The sequence below is a fragment of the Mixophyes fleayi genome, chromosome 8 (genome assembly GCF_038048845.1).
Source record: "Mixophyes fleayi isolate aMixFle1 chromosome 8, aMixFle1.hap1, whole genome shotgun sequence".
Taxonomy (NCBI): Eukaryota; Metazoa; Chordata; class Amphibia; order Anura; family Limnodynastidae; genus Mixophyes; species Mixophyes fleayi.
Genome location: NC_134409.1, coordinates 22,505,234 through 22,531,034, shown reverse-complemented (window position 1 = coordinate 22,531,034; position 25,801 = coordinate 22,505,234). Strand labels below are relative to the sequence as shown.

At 40.9% G+C, this 25,801-nt stretch overlaps 1 protein-coding gene across 6 annotated transcripts in view; it reads left to right on the top strand.

Moving 5' to 3' along the window:
• The first annotated feature begins 625 nt into the window (after positions 1–625).
• The window catches only part of EPS15 (epidermal growth factor receptor pathway substrate 15), a 70,892-nt gene continuing 45,716 nt past the window's right edge, over positions 626–25,801 (top strand). For 2 of the 6 annotated variants that reach the window (XM_075182070.1, XM_075182067.1), the window contains exons 1-7: positions 634–706; positions 15,954–15,995; positions 19,202–19,291; positions 20,748–20,795; positions 22,460–22,555; positions 23,326–23,391; positions 24,874–24,999. In XM_075182070.1, coding sequence (XP_075038171.1) covers positions 680–706; positions 15,954–15,995; positions 19,202–19,291; positions 20,748–20,795; positions 22,460–22,555; positions 23,326–23,391; positions 24,874–24,999 — 495 coding nt within the window. In that variant the 5' untranslated portion in view covers positions 634–679. The other 4 variants (XM_075182064.1, XM_075182068.1, XM_075182065.1 and 1 more) reach the window with 4 other exon arrangements.

Sequence of the window (25,801 nt, the reverse complement as noted above, 5' to 3'; positions counted from 1 at the left end):
GGGGAAGGGTGGTTTCTGGAGACCCAGAAACCCCCCCCCACCCCCCCCTGCGTGCGCCACTGGGCTGGCTGGCAAATTTTAGACTGGAGGGGCGATACTTGGCTCAGCAGCCTATTAGGAACATTTTAAAGGAAAAAAAATGCAGGTAACCCAGCCCAAGGTAGCCCACTATGGGACAGGCAGATGCCCCCTGCACCCAGCCCCTGATTATCATAATCACACCAGCTACAGTATGTGGCAGCCCACAGCAGGTTACTACATATGCAGCACCTCCTACTGTGACACTGTATTGATGCTCAGGTCAGATTACTTAACAGCAGGATAAGGAAATTGCATTCAAGTGGAAAAGTCGAGCAGCGATCTCTGAAATCATTTAGCAATAATGAGCAAAGCCCATAAAGATAACAGCAGCACCAGGGGAAATGGATTCACAAATACATCACATGGCCGGTGTATTACTGGTAAATGTACTTTATGGTGTCAACTACGTGATTAGTGAAAATACAAATTCCCCACCATGAAGTGTGTCCTTCCCGACCCTCAGGTTCACCTGGGTCCCCTCACACCCTCAGCTCTCCGGCTCCCTCCCCACCTCCAGCCCTGACTCACTGCTCGCCCCGCCCAATGTCCCTCCAGTCCCTGGTTCAGCGCATGATGGGCGGATCGGGCCGGAAGCAGCATGGCGGCCTCACTGCCCCGGACACAGGTAACTCTCCCAGCGGGACCCAGTGCGTGCGATCCGGGGGTGACAGCGCCTGGGAGCCGGCACTGACTGACTGGATGAGGGGAGAGTGGGAGGTAGTGGTGGGGAGGTGACACCGGGACAGCTGGGAGACTGTGTGTGACACAGTGATTGTCAGACACTGTCATTTATATACACACAGTTGTGGTATCCTAGTATACATGAGTTATAGTGGGGGCTGTGCGTGGTATATGTCAGGGTTATAGTGGGGGCTGTGCGTGGTATATGTCAGGGTTATAGTGGGGGCAGTGTGTGGTATATGTCAGGGTTATAGTGGGGGCAGTGTGTGGTATATGTCAGGGTTACAGTGGGGGCAGTGTGTGGTATATGGCAGGGTTATAGTGGGGGCAGTGTGTGGTATATGTCAGGGTTATAGTGGGGGCAGTGTGTGGTATATGTCAGGGTTATAGTGGGGGCAGTGTGTGGTATATGTCAGGGTTACAGTGGGGCAGTGTGTGGTATATGTCAGGGTTATAGTGGGAGCAGTGTGTGGTATATGTCGGGGTTACAGTGGGGGCAGTGTGTGGTATATGTCAGGGTTACAGTGGGGGCAGTGTGTGGTATATGTCAGGGTTACAGTGGGGGCAGTGTGTGATATATGTCAGGGTTACAGTGGGGGCAGTGTGTGGTATATGTCAGGGTTACAGTGGGGGCAGTGTGTGGTATATGTCAGGGTTCTAGTGGGGGCAGTGTGTGGTATATGTCAGGGTTATAGTGGGGGCAGTGTGTGGTATTTGTCGGGGTTATAGTGGGGGCAGTGTGTGGTATTTGTCGGGGTTATAGTGGGGGCTGTGTGTGGTATATGTCGGGGTTATAGTGGGGGCTGTGTGTGGTATATGTCGGGGTTATAGTGGGGGCTGTGTGTGGTATATGTCGGGGTTATAGTGGGGGCAGTGTGTGGTATATGTCGGGGTTATAGTGGGGGCAGTGTGTGGTATATGTCGGGGTTATAGTGGGGGCTGTGTGTGGTATATGTCGGGGTTATAGTGGGGGCAGTGTGTGGTATATGTCGGGGTTATAGTGGGGGCAGTGTGTGGTATATGTCGGGGTTATAGTGGGGGCAGTGTGTGGTATATGTCGGGGTTATAGTGGGGGCAGTGTGGTATATGTCGGGGTTATAGTGGGGGCAGTGTGTGGTATATGTCGGGGTTATAGTGGGGGCAGTGTGTGGTATATGTCGGGGTTATAGTGGGGGCAGTGTGTGGTATATGTCGGGGTTATAGTGGGGGCAGTGTGTGGTATATGTCGGGGTTATAGTGGGGGCAGTGTGTGGTATATGTCGGGGTTATAGTGGGGGCAGTGTGTGGTATATGTTGGGGTTACAGTGGGGGCAGTGTGTGGTATATGTCGGGGTTACAGTGGGGGCAGTGTGTGGTATATGTCGGGGTTACAGTGGGGGCAGTGTGTGGTATATGTCGGGGTTACAGTGGGGGCAGTGTGTGGTATATGTCGGGGTTACAGTGGGGGCAGTGTGTGGTATATGTCGGGGTTATAGTGGGGGCAGTGTGTGGTATATGTCAGGGTTATAGTGGGGGCAGTGTGTGGTATATGTCAGGGTTATAGTGGGGGCAGTGTGGTATATCAGGGTTATAGTGGGGGGCATTGTGTGGTATATGTCAGGGTTGTGTTATAGTGGGGGCAGTGTGTGGTATATGTCAGGGTTATAGTGGGGGCAGTGTGTGGTATATGTCAGGGTTATAGTGGGGGCAGTGTGTGGTATGTCAGGGTTACAGTGGGGGCAGTGTGTGGTATATGTCAGGTTTACAGTGGGGGCAGTGTGTGGTATATGTCAGGGTTGTGTTACAGTGGGGGCAGTGTGTGGTATATGTCAGGGTTGTGTTACAGTGGGGGCAGTGTGCGGTATATGTCGGGGTTACAGTGGGGGCAGTGTGTGGTATATGTCAGGGTTGTATTGTAAGGGTTATAGCGGGGGCAGTGTGTGGTATATGTCGGGGTTATAGCGGGGGCAGTGTGTGGTATATGTCAGGGTTGTATTGTAAATGGGCTAGTATGTAGTGTGTGTTAATATGCTTTTATAGACAGATATGTTTGTTGTATATGCCAGAGTTGTCTTACAGACATGTTAGAGCTGATTTATGTTAGTTTTAAAGAGCAGGTTTTCCCAACCTTCTTTAACATCTTCTCCTGTGTTATTGTAAATGTTTACCCTAAAGTGTTTGCCGATACTAAGCACTCCCTGATCTAAGTAAAGATATAAAAGCCACTTCTTATACATTTGTTTCTGTAATACCCCATTTGATTATTTTTGTGTGTTTTATTGCTTTGTAGTACATTCAATGGTATATTTAAAAGACTGAAGTACCACTAGAAAGTATTTGAGGTACTTTTTGAGATACACATTCTACTGGTTGATAATCTAGGTTATAGTGAGGCAGTATATAGTATGTGGCAGCTATGTGTTATTTGTCATGGTAGTGTTATAGAGAGTTTTGCGTGTGGTATACGTCAGGATTGTGTTGCGGTGATAGACAACCTGATGCACATCAGGTGCTACATGGGCGACCCTCTAACCCTTAATCGATATAATAAGTTAAAACAATACATTTAATAATTACTTGTCAGTTGTCATTTTAAACAAGTGTTACAAGCTGTAACAAACAAATCTGACAATGAAGCAGTAGGTGAAGGCTCGGAGGGCCATCTGATGCCCTTCCCTGGGCTAGTAAGTTGTATGTGGCAGAGTTGTGCTATAGAGGTGTTGCTGTAGGGATATTATGTGATATGTTATGCTTGCGTGAATAGCGGTATTTGTATGTAACTTTATCACACTAGCGTTAGAGGTGTGTGTATGTCAGGGCTGTATTATAAAAATGTTAAGTATGTGTCAATGTGTTGTTATAGACGTGTTTGTATGAGGTTTAAGTCAGGGTTCGATTACAGGGCTTCAGGTTACTGAGTGTTTTTCCTATCCATTATGTAAACAGTATAGTAATACTACACACACACACACACACACACAAGTACATAGTTAAGGTGGTAAATAGTTAAGCATACTAGGCATCGTGATGAGACATTGCTCACAATAACTTATAATCTGCTCAGTATGTGGTCTATTTTAGTTTTTTATTTTATTTTAGTATATAATGTTGTGATTGTGTTTCATATTCATGAGCTAGAGATATGTCATCATTAAGTACCAAATAATTTCGCGTTTCTAATATACTTAGTCAATCGTATTACAATAGTTATTACACAATGTGTCATTTGACTCCTCCCTATCTATACTAGGCCACAGTATGTGGTGTAAGAACGAAGTGTGTAAGTGGTGGGTGGGTTGTGGTATTTTAGGTATTTTATAGTGTGTAAGGGGTGGGCGGGTTGTGGTATTTTATAGTGTGTAAGGGGCTAGACTTGGGGGACTAGTGATGTTTATTGATAGGTTTATCATTATTCTGCAGAATGATCCTGAGCTGCGATTAAACTATACTTTATGAAATGTATTAATTAAATACATTTTTGCAAGAAATTTATATCACTAGCTAGGATTAGGTGTGGATGATCTTAGCCGTGAATCACTAGGTTCCATTATCTCATTCACTATTGTATTTTTGCAGGCTAAAGTATTTATTGATATAAAATCAATCGCAAACTTTGATCCAACAGATGTAGACTGATTTGATTGTAAGGACTTGCGATATCCATGTCCTGCTTACAATGTATCATCACAAAACAAAAGCCTGTTGTTCAGTAGACCGAGGTGCTAAATGATCATTCATCTATTGCACAAACTGTCCACTGAGGCTTCTGCTTTATGCTCCCAAGTGCAGGAAATGGTTTGATTGCTAGATGCTGAGGTACTATTGTTCAGCTGACTGGTGTCCGTGCTTGGTATTGACTGATACCTAAATTTATTCTGTGTGTGCAAAGGAGATTATCTGCTCTTTTTTGCACTGAGCAGTAATTGGAGAGTTCTCTGAAAAATCACTATAAATATTTACAACGATCACTTTGCCTTTCTTTTTTTTGTTTTTTTTCTTTTTTACAAAAATTTAAATTTTAATTATGAATTGGATTTGAAAAGTGAAGATTTTCTAATTTTTTACGGGAAACCAAAAGTGTAAACATACACATTTATTTTTAATTTTGTGTTTCTCTAATGTGAGCTGGGGTTAAGTCATGAAAAACGTCAACATTCGCCTTTTCCAGGAAATATTTGATTGAGCAATTTAATCTCCCGCCCCCCTCCCTTAAGAAATGACAAAAAAATCTGCTTCTCTAGAATTGTTTTTCAATATTACTTATTTTATTTTTCCTTTGGTGTAGTGTCGATGTGGCGGGTTTTCATAACTGTTATTTGGATTGTCTGTATTGACAGCTACTTGTTATTGACTAGCCTGTAAGTATGTACACTCATCTGTTCATGCGGTTTCAAAATAAAAATTAATAAAAAAAAAATCATGAAAAAAGTAATAATGTAAAAATACTTTAGCTCTATCTTTTATAAGACTGACCTTATCATTTTGGACCATCTTTGAAGCGTTTTGACCTGTCAGATGCATTCCTAATATGGTAGTTCAGGCCATCCTGTGGTTCTCCAGGTGTTAGGCAGAGGATAGCTGGCAGAGCATTCTGGGACTTGTAGTTTCACAACACCTGGGGAGTCACAAGATTGGCCAGCCCTATGCTAGTTGATTCAATTGAGTGCATACTTAAAAATAAATAAATATATATATTTAAGATATGGCCAGGTACAGAAGTGGAAAATGAGAAAGTTTCTCATTTTCCTTACTCCTGGTCTTAGCGTGTGGATAAAAAAAGAGATTTTAAAAAGGGAATTAGTGGACGTACCATACAGGTATTTTTAATTCTGATGCTAGATCTTACCATTCAGTAGAGTGGTACTGATTTAGTCTCTGTCCCATACTGTGCTTATTGTCTGTCGTACAAGAACCTTCTATCAATGTCAGTCATCCCTCACAATACAACAGCTTGTTGTTGTGCATGCCATGGCTTCTTTCCATAAGGGCCTTGTTCACATATTAGTGCTTCAGTTCACTTACAAGTGGTCTGATTGCACACACAGCACATTAACAATTCAGCATATATTGGGATCATTCATCCCTATGCCAGCACACCTTTCTCTGTTGCTCATAGCATGCACAGAATGCTACATCTAGCATATGTTTCCTCTGTACTATGTCCAGTTTAGCACAGTGTCTTTAAGCATTGAGCTGAAATATATATATTTGCAAATCCCCTTAGAGAACCACTGCACTGAATGGTATATGTGGACCCTTGCCTTCTTTTGCTAATGGAATCCAATTAACTATTTAATTATTTTTGGCAATGAATTTTGATTATTCTTCTGTGCACTCGCAACCCAGAAAGTCATACACGCTGGTATGTCTAGGGTTACATTGCTGGCTGAGTGGCTACCGCTGATTCAGCTAATGATGTTTCCAAAGATAACCAACATTCCAAAGAGTGGACGGACAAGAATTTCCAGCTATTATTTTGTTTATAGGACTAGCAACCCCCTGCATTGTGATAACCCATGAAAAGCTTTCTGAAACTTGTTAGCTTTATTTATAGGGAGAAAAAAAAATATCTGCTCCTTTCTGAGCTGTTTATACCACTCAGGCTGTTAAGTATATAAACAGACCAGAGCAGACAAGATTAAAGCAGACTTTTGGACAAATATTACATTCTCGTGTCTTCTTAGGAGACTTAGGTACTTCTACAACATTTCAAATCGTGGGAGTTTATAGCAATAGTCCTTCAATTCTTATCTCTGTGCGACAGTCTCCTGCTTTCTTGTCTCTTCTCATACTGAAGTATAAATTACTTATCTCAAAGCAGTTTTTTTGTTTTTTTTTAGATGGGCTGTTTATTGATTTTGCATTACACAGCACATTTTTCATGATCATGTTCTTCTCTTGCCAGCACGGATGTTTCAGTAGTACATGTCTCAGTAGTGGGCAGATCTGTGATAGTAATTCATGATTGACTGTCTTCCTACAACTTTTTCCCTCTTCACAGTTCTGTTTAAGGGCCCCGTGCACATGGGTTCAAAGAAAGTGCAGTTGGCTGAGATGCATTCAGAATGCATTGTAGCAGATTAGGGTTTATTAATCCCTGTGTGATTTTTGCACTCACGGCACTTGTTGTGAATGTGGGGTTGTTGATAGACGCGAGGCAATGCTGTAAAGCCTAATATTGTACTCTTGGCAGCACTGTTAGCTCTTGCACCCTGTTCTCTGTGTAATTAACAACGAGACAATAAAAAAGTTACCAGAAATAACTTGATATGTTTAGATGGCGTGTTCAATTATTTACTAGGGTAGTGCTGTGAATATTGAGAGAGAGGTCCCAGCGCTCTCTGTATAAAGGCTGGTGGCTATTGGCACTAACCTGCCAGTTCTGGACTCATCTAATGCAGCATTGGGGGATGAGCTTGTTCCTTTTCCAACCACGCACTGGCCTGTGCATATCTAATTTCTCTCCCATGTTTCACCACCTATGGACCAATTTGTTTTCTGCCATACATCTGATTCATTATCAAACAATGTACTTAATCTGATCCCAGTTATCAAATCCAAATTAATGTGGTGCTTCAGGGCTCAGATCATGACCTACACTGTTGGGCAGCTGTGGGATGCAGGCTACTTTCAGGTATTTCAGCAATTGGCTGCAGTGATTGTAACAGGTACATTAACCCCAGTTTCTGTCTGTCAACTTCTGCAAGCCCAGACATCATATATCACAGATAATTGTTTTGGGGTTTACTTTCCTCTTGCTTCTCAATGTGCTCACAGTATAACAACACCCAATTCCCTGATGAATTTGCCAATTTATTCCCATTAACTCTTTGTAACAATGTTTCGCTTAATGATACAGTGGCTGAGTTTGCTGCCTACCTTTATGCTGGGCTCTAGAGTGTAAGACATCTGAACATTGCTGTTTGTTGTCAGTGACCTCTCTGCGAGTCAGGCCTCACCCATACTCCTCCTGTTCCACTGATAGATCACACATTGCCTGCATCCCCTCGGGCTCCCAGCTCTGGGAACATACACTAATGGCTTTCTATTGAAATTGTACCTGCTATGTCTGAGAGTCCTATAAAGCAATAGGCCACAGCATAATTAACTGGTCAAGCAAACCGATGGAAAGCTTTCTGCTTTTAGTACTTCAAATGCATGGAATGCTTATGCAAATTAATGTGCACATTCCATACATATATCAGTCCTCCCTTTGTGTGATCCCAGTGCTTGGTAACCATATGAGTGTGATCCAAGTAGTGGAGACTACAACAGTGTGTTTATAGGTAGACTAGTAAATGCACACAACACAGTGTAGATTTCCAAGGAAAAGTGTTATTCTGACAATAAATCAGATGACTCTATATTATCTAGAACTAATTAAAAAGAACACCGACAGCTTTGCTTGTTGCCTATTTGTAAAGGCACACAATGTTCCTTTTTTTTTTGCATCTTCTAAAATTGACCAATGACAAGGATCTGTGATTTAGCACAATGCTTGCACTGCAACAGGAGAATGGCTACACAGTGCATCGGCTCCATTAGATATTGACTGCTATGATACATACTTAATTTGTACCACTGCTAACGATTACACCAGTCTTCTACTAATGAATCTTGTGGTTTTCTTAAGGAAAAAAATGCAGATTAGTACTGTAATAACTTAAATAGCATACTACACAGAGATGAATACAATACCTATGATGTTGAATATAAATAATTAAGATATTGCAAAATAATGCAGATTAACAGTACATGCCGAATATGTTTCGATACACATTTACACAAGGCAAACCAGTGTGTACAATGCGCACTTTTCATATGTCCTCTATAGTGTTTCCAGTTTTCTGCTGCTGTGAAAAAAAAATCCAAGGCTGGTATGTAGCAGTTCATTGTGAGCAGCAATGATATGATTGCTTCTGTGTCTACCGGTTTGTGCAGTGCTGCAACCTCAGACAAGAGAAACTATGGGAGTAGCGTCTGTGAAATGTATCATTATTATTGTTTATAAAGAGCCACAGTGCTCTGCAGCATAGGACAGTGGGGAAACGGGACATAAATAAAAGAGACATAGAAAGTGGGCAAAATAAATGCAGGCGTGAAAATAAAGGGTAGGGAGGGACCTGCTAATAAGAAGACTTGTAATGTTATTGGAACAGGGCACAGCAGAAACAAGCTAGTGGCGCTCAGAGTGGAGATTGGGTGTATTAGTGTGGCTAGTATAGGTGGAAGTAGTTTATGCTCATAAAGAAATGGATTTTCAAGAGTATTTAAAGATTTGAAGTCGGTGGGAGAGTCTGATGGGGAGTGGTAGTGATTTCCATAAGAAGGAAGGAGTGAGAGGTGTTTATCAGAGATTAGACAAGGCACAGGTTAGAGGTAGATCTAGGAGGGCAAGAAGGAGATTAATTTGTTCTGAGATGTATGAAGGGGACTGGTTGTTGAGGACTTTGTAGGTAATGGTGTAATGGATTCTGGAGTAGATGGGGAGCCAGTGAATGGATTTGCAAAGTGGTGTGACACCTGAGAGGAAGATCAGTCTTGTTGCAGCATAGAAGATGAATTGAAGCTGGGATATATGGGTGGGGACAATGCCAGAAAGCCGGAGGTTGCAGTAGACAAGATGGGAGATGATGAGAGAATGGGTAAGAGTTTTGGAAGCATCTTTGGTAACAAAAGGGCACATTCTGGCGCTATTTATAAGGTGGAGGCGACAGGACTGGGGGAGAGTCTGGATGTGAGGAATAAAGCAGAGGACAGAATCTGGCATGTTCATAGAATTTTCACACACCTTGCACAGGACGCGACGCGATGTGACAAAATTGCTCTGAATTTACTGCAGGCATCTGGATAATTGCTTTTGGTGCCTTCATGCATCTGTAGTCCACACAAACAGCAGTATATTCTGTGTTTCAGAGCAAATCGGTATTTTCCAGTGCTATGCTCTGACCCACGGGTTATACTGCTGCTCTTGTGAACAGCGGGCGCATGTAGGCACTGGGACCAATAATCCTGGCACCTGCGGTATTTTCCAAGTAACATACTTGCATCATTCTCCACCTTGAACATACCGAGAGAAAATAAAAGCTCTCCAAAAGCCTGTCTGGATGAGACGTTAAGTAGTCATTTTATTAGCACAGTGAGTGTGATTCTATCCATGTGTGGGATTGAGGATTCATCACCTGCTTAATCTGGGGAGGGCTTGTTCTGTGTGTGTAATGTGTTTGTATTGCTTACTATAGGACCATGGTTATTGTGGTATGTTGCTGAGGAAATTATTTGCCAACAGAATCCTTACCTATATAAATAAATGGTGGTGGTGATGATGCCGCTGCTTTTATGGAAAGGCTTTCAAGGATTTACATAAAGTCAATATAGTTTTATTCACAATGTTTTAACTCTGCACGATCAACTAGGCAATATATTTACAAGCTTTGGCTACATGTGTGATCTATATAATGTATGTCTCAGCAGTAGGGTCCTATAGCTAGTTTTCCTGTTTTATAAATTGTGAGAGTATTTAATGAATGCTAGAGTACATATCTGGGCAAAATGAACATTGCAGCAGTATCATCCAGTATGTGACCAACACTACATACTGGTAGTCGTCAGTCTTTATACACAGTGAAATATCTTCTGCTGGGTATGGGAACATACATAGAGATTTGTGAATATTGTACAATGCATTTTCATATTAAATTAACATGTACTTTGGTGTTAATAACCTTTCAAGTGCTCTAAGATATTCTGAGCGCCCAGTAACTCTCACTTGAATGGATAGACTTCTTTAGTTGACTTTTCGCCATTGGTATTCCTAGAATTGTTACATTTTTAGCATCAATTTAGTGGAAACTTCTGATCCCTTTTTGTTGGCCGGAAGCTTAAAGACTTCGAAGTCAAAACATTAAACTCCAATTTTCCGAAAGTCAGCAATGTGAAACTTATTAAAGAACTATTACTGCTATGTGTTATTTTTAAACTTTCATTTTGAAACAATTAAAAGTTTCCATCTTTGCAAAACATGAATTAATTTGCTCGATGAATAGCACATTCTAGGAATATTGTAACAATCTGGGCTGCTGATTTGAGGCACCGACCGTATAACAGACTTAAGGCGTCCACGCACTAAACAATTGTATTAATTTTGATTGAAACGTTGCACAATTTGTACAGATGCAGAACAATCTAAATATAATGAACTTTATACATTTAGAATGTGCAGAAAATAAATATCTAGCTACATACACTGCTATGTTGTAACCGGTATTGGGCTGTTGGCTGGATATTACAGGGTGTGTATAAACTAGCAAGCCGCATGCATGATGATAATCAGATTTCAATTGATTGCTTCATCATCGGGCATGTTGGAAGATTACCGCTGACAACTTGTGTGTAGTGCATTCATGGTGATGCCAGAACAGTTTTAATTATGACCATCCAATCTACCACACACACAGTGATACATTTATTTTTAAGTACTGGGCTGTGAAAATGTTTAAAATTGGACAAACCTATTTGCGAAAGATCTTTTAGATTTAAAGAGCTTGTTTAAGTTCTTTCATTCTCAACACAAGCAGCAGTAGTTGTAAAACCTTATAAAATAAGATTGCATCACAAAAAACATGTTGTTTGTGGTCAGTTTAAGGCAGCATACGGCCGTCTATCTGTAGTGCAGCTCCACAAAATCTGGTGAGCTGCAGGTTTCATTAAACCTGGTATATTGAATAATAATAACTTAGTGATGTAGTACAATTTACACATCATATTAACTGCCCTTCAGTCCTAATATGCAGGTTTTATCAAAAATATACACACAAAGGATTTAGGAACTTAATCATAACTGAACTTATGATAAGGCTATGATTCAGGGGGGTGAACTTTTTTTCATATGCACGCCAGTCTCGTTACTTGCTCAGTGACAAAACGTAGAGGAGGAAAATCAGAAATTGTAAGGAGCCACCAAAAGCCTAAACTGGTCACCTACAGAGCAATCCACTAGATTATTTCCATTGCTATGTGACAGAGACCTTGGGCCTGAGTCATTAAAGATAGCAAAGCATAAAAAAGGGAGTAACTTTGCACCTGGGCAAAACCATGTTGCATTGGAGGGGGAGGTAAATGTAAAATATGGGGACAGATTTCTAGTTGGGATAGGGCGTGTCCTAGATCAACTTTAAATATCCGTCTAAAAATAAAGCTACCAAGTATTTGTGTGCTAGATGAACAAACACAGTATTTAAATTATGTGCAAAATAATAAACTAATTTGCACCCCTTGCATTGTAACATGGTTTGTCCCGGAGAACATTTGCTCCTTTTTTTTTGCCTTACTTCCTTAATGACTCAGGCCCCTTGTGTGGATATTACGTATTGTGACACTTAACAAGCATATTTTATAGCACTAGACAGCTGGACATATTGTGCCCACAGACATGTGATTACACTTTTTATTGGCGTATAAACATGAACTTTTCCTTGTTTGAGTTCTGTTTTTGACCATGTGACTCTTGGTGGTGGTGAGTTTTTTTTTACTAGTAATGACTTGGAAAATCCTTATCACAGATTGGATTTATCATTACAATATGTGTGCTAACACTGCCTTGGCATGTAGGGAAGAAAGTTAAGCTTCCCACACACAGACTGGGGTGTGTTGGTGCGGTCAGACAGCAGTGATCTTTCCACTGCAGATCACAGTTTGACAGATAAAGATCTGATATAGATCAGATTATTATCATGCATTATTGTTATCAGGAACCACTTGCTTTGATATAGAGCTAATTGCCCGATATTAGCTGTGCTATTGCATTATGTATGTGGACAGCTTACAATAGAAGTTTCTATTTATACAGTAATCAACATGTTCAACAGTGGGATTTTTTTTCAAAAGCAAAAGTATTATATATCTGTTAATGCAGCTCTGTTAAACTAGTACAGAAGATTATAATAATGTCTGTAATATTTGTATAGTGTAGCTCTTTGCAATTGTGGAGCTTTATTGGACATACTGTGAAAACAATACATTTACATACAATGAAACTGACGGTAGGGCCTCCCCACTAGAGCTTAAGCTGGGTACACACTACAGGGTTTTCGTCCAATAATCGGCTCAATCAGCCGACATACGACCGCTTGTTCAAAAGTCGGGTCAGTGTGTGTAGTGACACGATGGTCGAAATTCTGCCCAAATGGACGATTGTCGCCTCATTTGGTTGGTCGTACCGTTTAATATTTTCGTTCCAATCTTGTTTCCATTGTGTAGTGTGTATAAACTTCCGACCGATCCACAAAAGTGAGTACGAAATTACAGTCGTTGCTCACGACAACATGGCTGTAAAAAGTCGCTAAAGGGACGTCTGTTCTTCCCTTTATCGTCCTAAACAAGACTAGTGTGTATGCAGTCCATGGACCGAGCGATCGGACCATCGATCGCATGTAAAATCGATCGGCATAAAAAGTTGGTGGAAAATTCTGTAGTGTGTACCCAGCTTTACAAACTAAAGATGCCAGAACAAACATCTATCAGATGTCAATTAGAGGTGACCATAAATGTCACTTTTGTCCTACATGGGATAAAGCGGTTTATGTAAAGTTTAAACGAAGTAACGGCCATACCGTGAAACTAGATGGTCTAGTGTTTGTATAATATACATAATACAGGTAGGTGTGATTTATATGAATGGTCATTGTAAGGTAGTAACATACAGGCACTGGACATGAGGCTCATTACCTCCTGATTGTGTGACTCAGGACTAGTTTCGCTAATGAGGAATTCTCACTGAGTTTTGGCTTGTTTTCTGTGACCCATTTTTCTGGCTTTACCGCCCACACTTTGGGTGTGTCTGTTTGTTCCCAGAACTCTGGCAGCTATGAAAACTGAAAGTAGTATCCTTGTATATCTCTTGACATATTTCTGTACATGTAAAATGAGAAACGTCTTCTTTTGGAATGCAGGAACTCACATGAAAAAAAACAAACAACTATTTTTAAGAAACATAAAAATTATTTTATTTAAATTACACAATATCTCTGCCTATCATCAAAAATTCTGTTTTATAGAAGATCTACATGCTCCATTAGAACAAAATATTATGCCTGACTAAATCATTTCCATTGGCTGTTTTGTTATATAAATGTTATGGTTGCCAGTGTTTAGTGATGTTTTACCATAACCCGGCTGTCCTTTTGCCCTGTGTCAACGGACAGATCTGTGTTTGTGTCTGTCTGTTCTCCATCTCTCCTTCGCTGGTTTCCTGGTAGTTTTCCTAGGCTGTATTACAGGAAATCTGGTATGAGAACACTAGATCATTTTACCCTCTTATTCTCTCAAACATCTTGTTTGTGCTTCCCTCACGCAGGCTCCACTAATGTTTGAATTTAATAATCTTCTGTTTGTTTGTTTTTTATATAAACACTTGGCTCCAAGATTAAATTAAACTGTTCATATCCGCGTCCACTGTGCCCGTCTGCCAAGCAACAAACCATTCCTACTGTCCTAAACCAGGCAGCGACTAGGGATGTCGAGTTTGCTATGGGCAACAAGTGGCCACTACAGGGCACAGACCTACAGGCGTTTCAGTTGTACGTTTTATAATGTATGTAAACAGATGTGTTACTAAGGAGTAGATTCACTAAAACTTCTAATAAGGGAAAGTTGGTTGCTATGGGCAACACCCCACCTTTTTACTTTTTAGACACTTTATTGAATTTACTCCTAAAAATGCATCCCAAGCACTAGTGAGGTTGCAGTGCACAATAAGACTGCTTGCTCCTGATTTTCTATTTTTTGGCTGTAACTGTCAGTGGTTGTACTTCTAATGACAGGTTGGCTCTAAGAAAATTGCTGCTATTTATTTTCTTAAATGTACTTTTCCTATTTATACTGTGTACAAACAAAAAATAGAAAAAGATAAACAAAGATAAATAAATTAATGGACTAACCTACCTTGAGGAAACTTAAACGTTTTTAAATCGGGTCTGGACAAATGTATCCAAAGTTAGTGTCCAGGAGTCACCATTTTAATAATCTGCAATTTGCGAGCCGCGTACAAACATTTTTATGGGTGTAGTGGTGCACATTGGTGGGTCACATAGCCTCGTACTTTACAAAAAATAAATACATTTTAAGCTCTCCCCCCACGTTTGCACCAACCTGTGCAGTGTACGTGTTAGAAGACAGTGGAATTGGTTGCTGGCGATTGGTGTCCCCATACCCAGCATTCAAACACCACTGTTACAGTGATCAGAGCTGTTCTTGCTCTGTTGAGATAAAGCTGATATTTGTCTAGTGGTTTGTTACCTGTTCACATCAGTCTTGAGTTTTTACCTCTTTTATCACAATTTGTTGCTTGTTTTACACATATGTATTTATTATTTAACGATTAAAAATAAGGCTGCTTTATATTGTCGTAACGTGTGCATTTATGTGGTAACTGAAGAGTTCTGTGACCGCGTAAATGTACAGGGCCTATATATTATTGGTTACTATTGTTGGTGGCTTGTTTTCAGTTTTCTTACCAGATAGGTAGTTACTCCTCTGAAGAGCAGGTGCTGCCTGGCCAGATAAACTGTGCTTCATTTCTCTCTATGTGCCAATGGAAGACAAATCTAATATTTATAGTATAGGTCTGTCGCGTGACTGATTCTAGCCTCAGTTTGTTTGCATTTGGCAGTCTAGTGTGCTAAGTATATAAATATAGATAAGAATAAAATAAATAAAAGGAGGAGACCGGGAACGAGTTGCAACTGTTAGAATGATGGGTTCTTTTATTGTGCTTTTCAAATGTTCATTTTGTCAGTGTACAGTCCAGTGGAATTCTAGAATTCTTAAAGTTTGTGTAAGAAATACTTATTAATAAAAAATACTGTTTATTTGTATGCTATTTATACATCTCTAAATCAGTGGAGGTTTTATGTCATGAGACAGATTAACAGTTGATTTGTCATTTCACCTCTTGAGCAAATTAACTGCGTTGATTCAGAATAAGATGAGAAGTGAACAAAGAAATATGTCTTTGTGCCCAGCAGCCTCCATAGAGTCCTTCTGCAAAAACCAAGATGTTCATTAGAGCTGGGTGAACAACCAATGACAGCTGCTTCCTACAGCTGCAGTAGATTTTATTTTCCCTCAACCTTATCCATAAATTAGACTGACCACCACCACCTGTTCAATACAGAACTTACTGTTACAGCTAAATAATGTTCTCTCTCTTTCAGATCCCAAGTAATAATGCTGTGTATGAGAAATACTTCCACCAGGTTAGTTTTCTGGTTTGTCGAAATCTGTGTGTGACGGACGCTGGGATTCTCCCAAATCTTATCTTGCTAAAGCTGTTTTGTTATATTTGTTTAATATAGTATTAAAAGGTGAATTTACAAAAAAGTATTTGTATAATAGTTTCCGTGTTGATGCTAGTAAAATTACTTCCATTTTTTTATTATATTGCTCATAATCTCCTCCTTGTAGGACTTTTTTCATCTTAAAGAATTGTGATCTTCCCTTCTCCTTGTAGTAGCATTGGGACATGGTTTAGTGGAAAACATCATGGGGGTTTGGGTATGGTGTCATTGCAAGTGTGGTCAGATACGGAAATGACTGAAAATATGTTTACTTAGAGTTTACTTATGGCCTTGCACAGAGGGACAACATAAAACTAAGTCTAGCATATGCATTACCCTGGGCTAAGAAAAGTTATAGCCCCTCTGCCTGACAGCGCTGGGGTCATGAGTTCAAGCCCTTACCTGTGTGGAGTTTGTATGTTCTCCCCGTGTTCGTGTGGGTTTCTTCTGTGTGCTCCGGTTTCCTCCCACACTCCAAAAACATACTAGTAGGTTAATTGGCTGCTATCAAATTGACCCTAGTCTGTCTGCCTGTGTGTTAGGGAATTTAGACTGTAAGCCTCATTGGGGCAGCTGCTGATTGAGTGACAGATATCTTCTGTATAGAGCTCCGGAATTGGCGGTGCTATACAAAATAAACAATGATGATTCACCGGGTTCTACGTAGCCTTTTATTCATTTTACTTATCGCTTTATACACTGTGTATGTAATGAAAAACAGTGTTATTTTTTTGCTCCTGTTTATCCAGGAGACCCCATAATACTGTGTGCTCTAAGCTGATAGCTGGACTCTGCTTTTGAGCTGTCTGCTCTCTTCCAGGCCGGCTTCCTCTGTACCTCTCATGTTCCTCTCCTGCCGTTTAGTATCAAGGAAGCTGGCACTGGAGAGAGCTAAGGACACTGAGATCACATACTTATTACCTTGGGTAGAACACTTAATATAGAATGCTCTCCGTTGACCGCTCAGCTCTGCTTCCGAGCTGTCTACATACACTATGCTTTCTTCCCGGCCAGTGTCCTCAAATCCTTATAGCTCTCCCGCAACGAGAGTGTGCTGGTGAATGGGGTCACAGAAACCTGGTTATGTTTTGTTTTGTGACTTTTTGTTTTATTTTGTTTCAGTTAAATACATTATGCATAAGGTGCTGTGTGTTTATAAACAAATAAAAATGCCCTGTAAAATATCCTGACAGATGCTTATTAATCGGAGTAAATATGCACCGTTCACATTCCCTTCCATTACTGTGCAATAATGAGCTGTTAACATATGGACAAGGAAATTAAACAAGTAATTGTGTTATACATAACGAGGATAATAGAGGTGTGTGTTTAGTGTAGAAAGGAGAACTCATTACAGGAATTAATGCTCCTAAGAAGAGTATTTACATGACAACCCTTAGTCATTGCTTTCATTACCTATTGCTGTTATGAGTAGGACACAGGTAAGTGCTGACAGCTATTTTGAAGCTGAGTCAATTGTGTTTTCAGGAGTAACATTTGCTTATAGTCACCGGGGAGGAGATTTAAAAGTCTCTCTCACTTTTCCAGTAATGTTTTCTCTTTCTCACTTTTTTGATGAGCAGAAAAACCCTTTCCAGGTACTGCTGTCTGTCTGCACATGTGACTTCTCAAAGCTTTCCCGTGTCATGCTCTGAACACTTATCTCGTGAAGGGTTACTGTGTAAATGTTGTTTCTGAAATGTCTGTTTACTGTAATGTACAGGATGATTTTCCTGTTGTCTCTAGGGAATATCTTAAAAAATCTCCCTAACGTTTTTATATATTTTCATCATTACTTGTCAGAAAAAAGTTTGTTCTTTTTCTGTTAAAGGGTTTTGAGTCCTGGTTATAGCTAGTGTTCATAGCGCTGACATCTCTCCATGATGACCTCTTGAAGTGAATGTGGAACGTTCATCTGTCACAGCGCTCATGTTCAGATAACGTGGCCTACAGTGTTTCTTTGTGTAAGTGTAACCGGGCTGAGCATTCGCCATTCAATCCAGTGGGTCAGCATGGAGCAATTTGAGTGCGATGAACGCTCGCGCCTTTTCTAGCTGGAAAGCGTAACGCTCAGAGTGCACATGGTTAAATTAGTTTATCCGTCTTGTTAGACTCACTTTGACATCTGTTTTAATCTATTTCATACAGTAATTGAAAACGGATTAATAGCAAACATTGTGACCCTGTGGGAATGATCACATGAACCCATTGTCTCTTCCCTGCATTCAGTTTTTTTCTAAAATGTGACATTCTTAGCGTTCATTTCCTGCACGTTTTCCTGCTGTATTCAGATAAGAAAACTTCTCTTTATTTTGTTAATTGTTCGATCCATTGCCATAGTTACATAATGGTTTAAGAAAGAGCATCAACTAACCTCCCATACCATTTATTTAGAAAAAGTCAAAAAAACTCTGTTGACTAGTGACACAGTGCTTAGTGTGCCCCCTATCTCCAGCCCCCGGGTAGCTGGCGTTTACAGCAGCGCCCCTTATCACCAGCCGCGTAAACCTGACCTGTTACACGCTGTATTTGACTGCACATAGAGAGCAGGAGTAAGTGCCAGTTTCCTGGAACACTGATGTGGGAGCTTTAATAGAGCATATTGGTATGTAAGCGACGGGTTGCAGTGGGTACTCAGAGCACTTTTTTGGCCCTGGCATAAAGCAATTGCCTCATCCTTCCAATCTCCGAAATGGCAATTAGATTGTAATTAAGTGACAAACCATACGGTGGTGTTTATATATTTCATGCGTCCGTTGATGCAGAATAACTGATCACATATGTTAATGTTGTGATCGCATACATAAATAATCCTATTCTGTCTCTGATCTGTCATTGCTCACCACTAGCAACCCGCTATGAGAAATGTAATGCAGACCAAACAATCCGTGCAAGTTCTACTAATGAACACTGAAGTGTTAGGATGCTGTAGATGAGTTTGCTTCTTTTTGCACAATGCTCTTAAGACTTTTTGTGTGTTTTAGATCAGCTTTAAGACTGGCTGATCCTTTAGGTTTGTACAGGTCCGACACATGTCTCCTTCATGTCGGCTGCATAATGCCATTCAGTTTGATTCTATAATCTGATCAAGGCAAGATAAATGCAACATATATTCTCCTTCTCAGGTGGAGTCCGCAAACTCTGGCAGAGTATTGGCTGGAGATGCTGCCCTGTTCTTGAAGAAGTCCGGACTACCAGACCTGGTTCTGGGCAAGGCAAGTGATGCTGGTTAGCTTAATCCAAGCAAGTTTATTTCACGTACAAGGCTAAACTTGGCATCCTCTACATGGCGCGATCACTCTTTTCACTCAAACTCTGTTTGTGAATAGGTGGAGCCAGTACGGTGGCACCCCCCCCATACCTCATCCCCTTCTGACCTCTCCATCACTGTCGACAACTCCTCTATCTCCTCTGTCCCCCAACTTCGCTGCCTTGGTGTCACCCTCGACTCCTCTCTCTCCTTTGGACCCCATATCCTCTCTCTTGCTAAATCCTGCCGCTTCCAGCTGCGTAACATCGCTCGCATCCGGCTCTTCCTCTCCCAAGTTGCCACCAAATGCCTTATTCACTCTCTGATCATCTCCCGCTTGGACTACTGCAACCTCCTCCTTACTGGCCTCCCCCTCTCTCATCTCGCTCCCCTTCGATATGTACTTAACGCAGCCACTAGGCTTATCTTCCTTTCTCGCCGCTCCTCTTCTGTCTCCCCCCTCTACCAATCCCTCCACTGGCTCCCCTTCCCCTACAGAACGCTGTTCAAACTCCTCACTCTTACATACAAGGCCCTCACCAACTCCACTGCACCCTACATCTCCTCCCTCCTCTCTACTCATGCTCCATCCCGTCCTCTCCGATCTGCCAATGACCGTCGCCTATCTTCCTCCCTCATCACCTCCTCCCACGCGCGTATCCAAGACTTTGCCCGCGCTGCCCCCCTCCACTGGAACAAGCTCCCTGCCCTCTACTCTCCCTCTCTCCCCTGCGTTTCTCCGTCTGTCCACCCCTCCCCTTAGATTGTACGCTCCTCTGAGCAGGGCCATCTCTCCTCCTTTTTCCACCACTTCTAACTCTGCTCTCCAGCTACTTTGCCCTCCTCCTCGAGGGCCCTCCTCCCCCCTCTGGGGGTCTCCCTGTCTTCCGCGCCCTCCTTTTGGGCCCCGTCATTTGCGGATACTCCCCCCGCCCTCACTAGCTGTGCATTGAGCTTACTGAGTTACTGTGCTTTATGTTTACTGTACTGTGCTGTCTCACCTTGTATTGTAATTAGTTTTTGTCCCTGTACGGCGCCACGGACACCTTGTGGCGCCCTATAAATAGAAATTAATAATAATAAAATACCTTCTCCACACTGTCATTTTCTGCGTTAAACCACTTGTCTTGGATAAACCCGCTCAGGGTACTTGTATACAGATAGGTCACTGAATCTTCACTGAAGTTTCCTCCTGTACATACAATGTATAATTTTACTTGTTCTCCATATTACTATATTGTGTTTTTCTTTTCCCTAAACTTTCTCAGTTTTCATCCTTCTTTTTCTGTGTAATTTAATATTTTGTTGCTTTAAGCACATTTCATGCTGACCTACCGGGAAATGTAATTGTGTGCTGTAACAGTGTTATCCTGTGTGTCATTTTCCCTGGTACTCACCCAATGCCCTTTGTTTCTGCATAGATTTGGGACTTGGCGGATACCGAGAGCAAGGGATATTTAAACAAGCAGGTAATATGATTCTGTATTTTCTCAATAATAGAGTTTATTGAAATTTTTTCAGTTTACAATAGTATAAATGAAAACAAACCAAAATTTAGGGAGAGGGAGGGAATTAGGAAGGGTGAGGTGAAAGTACACAGAAAACATTATGTTTCTGTATTTTAAAGTCACAAACAGTCTAATGCCCCTTGATCAGCAAGAGAGTGGGATCAATCTGCATTAGGATGGGACATATTCACAACGCTAGTCAATTGTACTTCTGTTTGTCCATTACTGATGTAGCCACATGATCTGCGTACAGTAAGGAAGGAAATGTGAGTAAGGAAATTGCTCACAGTTCAGGGATTTCCTTTTAGTTTTACAGTAGGACCACAAAGGACTAAACTAAAAGTTGCTAACTTAGGGGCTGATTTGATTCCTGGCAATGTGCGGCCGAACCTCAATGAGACATTTACGGATACTAAGGTACCCAACATTAGGGATTTCCCTGCGCACTTCTACTGGTGCGAGGCAAGATCCGCAATGTCACATCGCTGCAGCATGCTCCCCAGTGATCATTTCGGAGGCACTACATGGCACGTTGCAGAGAACTGAATTGGCCCTTCAAAATGTATACAATGTATGTGAACAGATTAGAAACTTTTTGGAACTGAAAGGGGACAAACACTTACCTTTCAGTATTGTCACCCCCCCCCCCACCCCCTTCCCCCCACACCATTAGTATTTTGGTGGTAGATTCCCACCACTCCCAGACCCCTGTTGCTGCTTAATTTCGGCCAATGTTACATAGAGGAGGAGGGGCGTTGTATCTTTGAGTGGGTAATTTAAATCTGGCCAGGCTTGAGGTGTGTAATAAATGAAAGACCTAATTGGATAGGAGCTGTAACCAATCCTGTCAATTGCTGCAATATTTACATACCTCTCATCCCATAGAGTCCCTTCAGCAGTGCTAGAGGGACCCTGCTCCTCTAGGGTTGTGACTAAAGACTACCAAACTGGCTGACAAGATCTGCTGTGTGTTAACAACTTGCCTTTTATCTTTAAAATATATGTATATAATTTTATTTAACAAGACCTAGTTCTTTGTTATAGGAAAAGAGTACATATAACAACATCCTGGCAGCAGAGAGGTTAACAAGTAGCATATTTGGGACAGAAAAAACATTTGTGCTTAGTGCTTACACTTAGTTGACTCTGAACTAAATGTTTTCATTCCGTAGTCTGTAGATTCTTACAGAAAAATATTCCCCAGCATTCTGTCAACATTGTTTTACAGACATTGCCATTTATTGCAGTATAATAATGTGTGTTCTTGTATAGTGTAATAAAGCCATGGACACAATAGACAATGAATTGCACTGGGAATGTTATTTGATTGTGCTGACAGCCACTATTCCTCTCCCCCAGTCCTGCCACGTTACCTCCATGCCCTAGAAGACAGGAATTCCTGTGTTTACATACTGTTTGGTCGCTTTTTCCGGGTTCCTGGTTAATTCTTCCCTGCAATCTTTTGTTTGAGTTTCTATATCTAGAAATTGCCATGAATGTGACTGCATTTATTATACATGCTGCTATAGACCTCTCTTTACATAGTCAGTCTTGGTAAATATTTGTTATATGCATAGTACTGAACTAATATTAGTGTGTGCGCTTTTTTTGTTTTTGTTCCCCAGGAATTTTTTGCAGCATTGCAGCTGGTGGCCTGTGCGCAGAATGGAATGGAAGTCTCACATGGCAGCCTTAAGAAAGTGGTACCCCCACCCAGATTTGTAAGAACTTGATTGTTCTCTATTTTAGGTCGATATTTTTTATGACAATATCTTGTTTGATCAGACAATATCTTGGCAAATAACTTGATCTACTGTTGCCATGATGGATTTAAAATTGTCCTTACTTGAAATGTGTTGCTGTTTAGTGCCTCAAGTTTATCTGTGTGGAGTTTGTATGTTCTCCTTGTGTTTGCGTGGGTTTCCTTCTGGTGCTCTGGTTTCCTACCACACTCCAAAAAACATACTAGTAGGTTATTTGGCTGCTATCAAATTGACCATAGTCTCTCTCTTTCTGTGCGTATGTCAGGGAATTTAGACTGTAAGCTCCAATGCGGCAGGGACTGATGTGAATGAGTTCTCTGTACAGCGCTGCAGAATTAGTGGCGCTATATAACTAGATGATGATGAAGTTTCTTTGTTGGCAAAATTACACGGTTCCTGTCCTTTTAGTTATTGGGTTGTCACAAAGGGGACTTAATTTAAGTGGCTGAATACCCTCCACACCTGCTGATGTAGTTATCAGCCGACTGATTTTTTTTTTCAGAATTGATGATCGAGTCTGACTGATTTGTTTGGGCAGACGCAGTTGTAAGTGGCACCTAGGACAAAACTGTAAAAACAAGAGCAGATAGATCCACTGAAATTAGTTGCTGAGTTCCTGTTATATTTTTGCTTAAACTGGAATTGCATATTGTTAGGTATTGTTTATATTCCGTGGTGTCCATAACTCAATTTACTGGATAATCACTGCTGTCTGTGTCTTTCTCCAGCATGACACTGCCAGCCCCGCCTTGGTTGCTGCCCCAGTCTCTGTGGATATGCCATGGGCTGTCAAGGTGAGTTTTACTGGCAAGGCCCTTAAATTAATCAAACAACTTAAACTGTGGCGCTAATAGGAAGCACATATACCTAATATTAATAAAATAAAAAACCTTGGTATCAATTGCAGCAGCTCAAAAAGGAGGTAGTGTTAAACCTCCATGAATATATAGCAAAAGAAAAATATAGAGTTGCGCAGAATCACCGAATAAAAATGTTTAATATTGTTAAAACAAATACATGAATACGTTTGCCTAAAAACAATAAAGGCTATATATAAATATTGGCAACACATAGAATGTAATAATTAATAATTGAAATGTGTTGGTGTTTAGTGCCAATAATAATAATCCAACAATAGTATGTACATACTATCTCATGCATGCAATATTTATATATAGTCTTTATTGTTTTTAGGCAAACGTATTCATGTAATTGTTTTAACAATGTTAAACATTTTTATTCGGTGATTCTGCGCAACTCTATATTTTTCTTTTGCCTTATATTAATCACTAATTAAAGGGACCAAATAAAAGGTAATCTAAGAGCAAGTATATATGTGAACATTCCCACACCTCTTTGTAGCGGAACACTAGCATTCGCTTTTATTGCACGTTTTATTCCCTGCATTGCTTTCTGCATTGTCCTTCAGTAGAGTCACAAACAAGGGGCCTGATTCATTAAGGATCTTAACTTGAGAAACTTCTTATTTCTTATTTAACTTATGTGCAAAACAGAATACTAATTTGCACCCCTTGCATTGTAACATGGTTTTGTCCAGGAGACTGAAATAAGAAGTTTCTCAAGTTAAGATCCTTAATGAATCGGGCTCAAGAAGTTTAAAGCTGGCCACACATACCGACATAACGGCAGTGATATTGGCCAATTATCTTGATAATCCTGAATGTTGTTTCTAATTGAGCAAAATTTACAAATATAAAAATTACCAATATAAAAAATACTTCTTGCACAGTTACAGCTTTATCCCATGTTACTTTGGGACAAATGTGTTACATTTCGGAAACTTTTGCACATGTACTTTATGGTAGCTCTCTGTACCTGGGACACGTTGCAGTTTACAGTAAGAGTCCTTTATATGGGGACAGAATACAACAAAGTGCCGTATAATATTTAAGATATCAGAACAGGAAGATACAGTAAATTGGGTGCTCATTTAAATTTTTTTGCACCTTGGATAACAATAACATGGATTGTTTACAAAGGCAGACTCCTTAATTGTGTTATGATGTGAGACAGATCTGTCACTTCCATGTAGCTCAGATACAAATGTTTCAGATTTAAGGTGTCATTGTGACACACACACACACACACACACACACACACACACACACACACACACACACACACACACACACACACACACACACACACACACACACACACACACACACACTGCAAAAAAAAATATGGCAAATTGCTCAAGCAATTTATAGCTTAACAAAAGGTGCTTACATTAGCTGCTGTGTTTTATGTGACAGACCGAAGACAAGGCCAAATATGATGCAATATTCGACAGCTTAAACCCCGTGAGTGGATTCCTGTCTGGTGACAAGGTCAAACCTGTGCTGCTGAATTCCAAGCTACCTGTGGAAGTTCTGGGCCGGGTAAGTCTGTAAATATGGTACTGTTTTCTGATTGGTTTGTAATGTTAATGTGGAACACTCTATCGTGTGTATCGGCGTTATCATAGTTCTTTCCAGTTCCTATACTTCATTTTCTCCAGCAGTAGAGGAGGACACACATTGTGGGTTTATCCCTAGGAGACGGGGCACTAGTAGGAACAGGAGCTGTCTCCTTCTTGTAATCCTCTTGCTCCTTTCTCTGTTTATTCCATTGCCCTGTGAGTGAATTGGGCACATAGCCATTACCTTTTATATTTTAATTTTCTTAAATTTTGCACTCAGCTCTTACTCACTTTAAAGAGCAGATGGGTAATCTTGAGACAACTTTTCCTTCCATGGTGCGGACTTGGGCCCTAATCCTTGTGATCAACAGTTATGAATATGCCAAAATGTTGGACTAAATTACCTATTTGATAATCTGACCCCTTTGTGCTACCTGCATTTCGTTGCAGTCCTAAGTGGCACCACTGTGGGGTGAAACTCTTAATGCAATGTCTAGTCCATAGCACAGTTTTTGGACTGCCTTATCTGCCAAACTTTCCTGGGGCGGAGGAGGAGGAGGCCAAAGAGTACACTGGTGTTTAGGTCTTGGAGCCCTAATTCAGCCTGATGCAGACCTTTCGTAGAAAATTAAAGGCCTGCAGGCACCTCGTTCCCTGAATGTGCTCCTGTGGAGTGTTTCTGATGACCTGGTGGTGTACCCTTCCTGAACTGATGGAGGAAGTGAAACTAGGTTAGGTCGATGAGGGTGGAGCTTTAGAATATTTGGTAGCCCCTCTGGACT